This window comes from Emiliania huxleyi, assembly GCF_000372725.1.
Source record: "Emiliania huxleyi CCMP1516 unplaced genomic scaffold EMIHUscaffold_763, whole genome shotgun sequence".
Classification (NCBI taxonomy): domain Eukaryota; phylum Haptophyta; order Isochrysidales; family Noelaerhabdaceae; genus Emiliania; species Emiliania huxleyi.
Window position 1 is genome coordinate 1 of NW_005196288.1, and position 2,507 is coordinate 2,507.

The window sequence follows — 2,507 nt, forward strand, 5'->3', positions numbered from 1 at the left end:
CAACACAAAAAAAAGGCGACGACGGCATGCAGCTTGCACCCTGGGTAATAGTCTACAGGATCCCACGCTAGACCGTGTTCTCGCCGCGCCCCGTGCGCACCGTCGGCTCCTCGTCCCGCGCGTCGCCCCGCTCGGTCGCGTGCACCGGCTCGCCCTCGGCGCGGTGATTCGCGTCGTCGCCAGCCACTTGCCGAAGCGGATCGTCCACCGCACCGTCGGGTGCAGACCGAGGGCCGTCCGCTGCATCGGCACGCTCTTCCCCGCCGCGGCCTGCGTCGCCAGGAACTCGCGCAGCCGCAGGCGCACGCGCCGAAGCTGCACCGACAGCGCCGGCCCGTGTGGCGCTAGCATCGGCCGCCCATCGCCGCACGCGGCCTCCTCCTGCCGCTCGTCATCCTCCGCCTCGAGGGCGTCCGCCAGCGCGCTGCGCCGCACACCCCGGCGCACAGGAGGCGGCGCCGGCCGCACCTCGGCCGCCTCGGCGTCGCCCGCGGCACGGGCGCCCCGCTCGCCGTCCGCGCGGTCCATCGCCGCATCCCCATCCCCGTCTGCGGCAGCGCCGCCTGCGCCCGTGCCGGCCTGCTCTGCGACGGCTCGCCACCGCTCGTCGTCCAGCATGTGCCACCACCGCCGATCCGGGTAGCCGTCGTACTCGACCTGGTGCGCGATCCGTCCGTCCCCGTCCTCCTCCCGCGCCATGACGGTCGCAGGGTACCACCGCTCACTGTCGCAGAAGATCTCGAGGCGCGATCCGGTGGACAGGACAGTGTGGCCGTCGAGCGCCGCCCTGGCATCCTCGCGCTGTCGCTTCCGCCGCTTCGCCTTCGTCTCCTTGCTGCGCAGCAGGGTGTAGTTCGGGCCCACCTCCGCCACGCTGTCCAGCAGCTGGGCGGCGCTCGCCATCTCGACCGCGTCGTCCTCCGGCGGAAGCTCCGCGTCGCCCGCGGCCGCTTCCCGAGCGCGCTCGTCGCGCATCCGCTCGTGGTGGGCCTGCCGACGCGCCACGCCGGCGCCCGTGTGCCTCGCCGCCGCGTCCGGTGACGGCATCGGTCGCTGCCACAGGTCGTCCCACAGGTCGTACCAACAGGTCGTCCCAAAGGGGACGCATCCAAACCGCCGCATTTCGCCCGCCGAAAAGTCTCCCACTCGCTCTGCCCCAATCTCGAACCAATCTCGAGTCGTCTCACTAGTTACATACATATCTCTTTGATTCTCTCACGCGTAACAACGACCCCGTCTCACCCCCTGTGTCGTCGGAAAACACCCGAGATGGAGCTCGTGGGCGGATACTTCTGGGCCAGGCCCCGTCCCGGCGGCGGCTGTCACTCGCACGGCGGCTCCAGCCCGACGTCGCGCTGGAACGTGCCGCTCGACGTGTGCGCCAGGCTGTGCGGCAGCGGAGTGTGGTGCAAAGCGTTTGAGCACTCGCGCTTGACAAAGTACACACTTTGCAAGTCGTACTCGTCCGACGTGCTCCGCGCCACCCCATTATTTGGATCCGAGTGCTACATCAAGATGGCGATGCCGGCCCCACAAGTGCAGCTGACGCCGCCACCGCCGCCGCCGCCGCCGCCGCCGCCGCCCGTAGGGCTCTACTGGCTGTCACCGCATCCGCCACCGCCAGCAGCGACGACGCTCCACGGGCTGACGCCAGCGCCGCCACCGGCAGTAGGGGGGGCGTACCCGGCGATACTCTGGTGGATGCACCTGCCGCCGCCCTCTCCACCGGTTGCGGCAAGAGCAAGGCTTGAAGCAGCAAAGGCTGCGAGGGCCGCCAGGGCATCGCTTCCGGTGCGAGAGCGAGCCTCGCTCACGACGGTCCTCCTTTCTCCATCTCGCACGCTCCACCCTTCCTCCCTCCCCTCCTCCTTGTTAGATGGTCGGCTGCGCCTCCCTGATCGGCAGGGTCAACCTGCGGTCACTCTCGCCTCCGCAGGCCCGTCACTCACTAGCCCCCTCGACACCCTCTCAGAGTCCTCTCGACCTCCTCCTCTCTCGCCCCCGCAGGCCCGCTGCGAGGAGCCGGCGCGCGACCGCGACGCCGCTCTCTGCGAGAGCGCGTACCACTCGGACGGGACCGTCTTCTACATCTGCAAGCACGAGAGGGGCGCCTCCTGGCAGCAGTGCGTCGACGGCGCCGTGGAGCACCACTGTATCTTCCCCCCGCCCTCGCCGCCCTCGCCGCCCACGCCTCCGCCGCCGTCCGGCATGCCGCCGCTCTCGCCCTCGCCTCTAGCCGCGCCGCCCCCGCCGCCGCCAACGCCGCCGCCACCAATCACGCCGCCGTCGCTGCCGCCGCCTCTGTCGCCACCAGTCACGCCCCCACCGCTCGTACCGTCTCCGCCGCCAACGCCGCCACCTCGTCCGCCGCCGCTGCCGCCCCCTCTGGCGCCACCACCACCAGCGACGCCGCCACCACCAGCGGCGCCACCACCCCCGTGGTGGCAGCCGCACCCTCCCGAACCACCGTCGTTGCCCGCGCCATCCACGCCGCCACCGGCCGGGCC

General features: G+C 71.5%; 1 protein-coding gene across 1 annotated transcript; it reads right to left on the minus strand.

Annotated features, from left to right (window-relative positions):
• Positions 1-67: 67 nt before the first annotated feature.
• EMIHUDRAFT_249304 (hypothetical protein) lies at positions 68-1,047 on the minus strand (the record flags this gene model as incomplete). Its single annotated transcript, XM_005760242.1, has 3 exons — positions 68-186; positions 228-424; positions 602-1,047. The coding sequence occupies 3 exons, from the start codon at positions 1,045-1,047 to the stop codon at positions 68-70; spliced, it is 762 nt and encodes a 253-aa protein (XP_005760299.1).
• Positions 1,048-2,507: the final 1,460 nt, after the last annotated feature.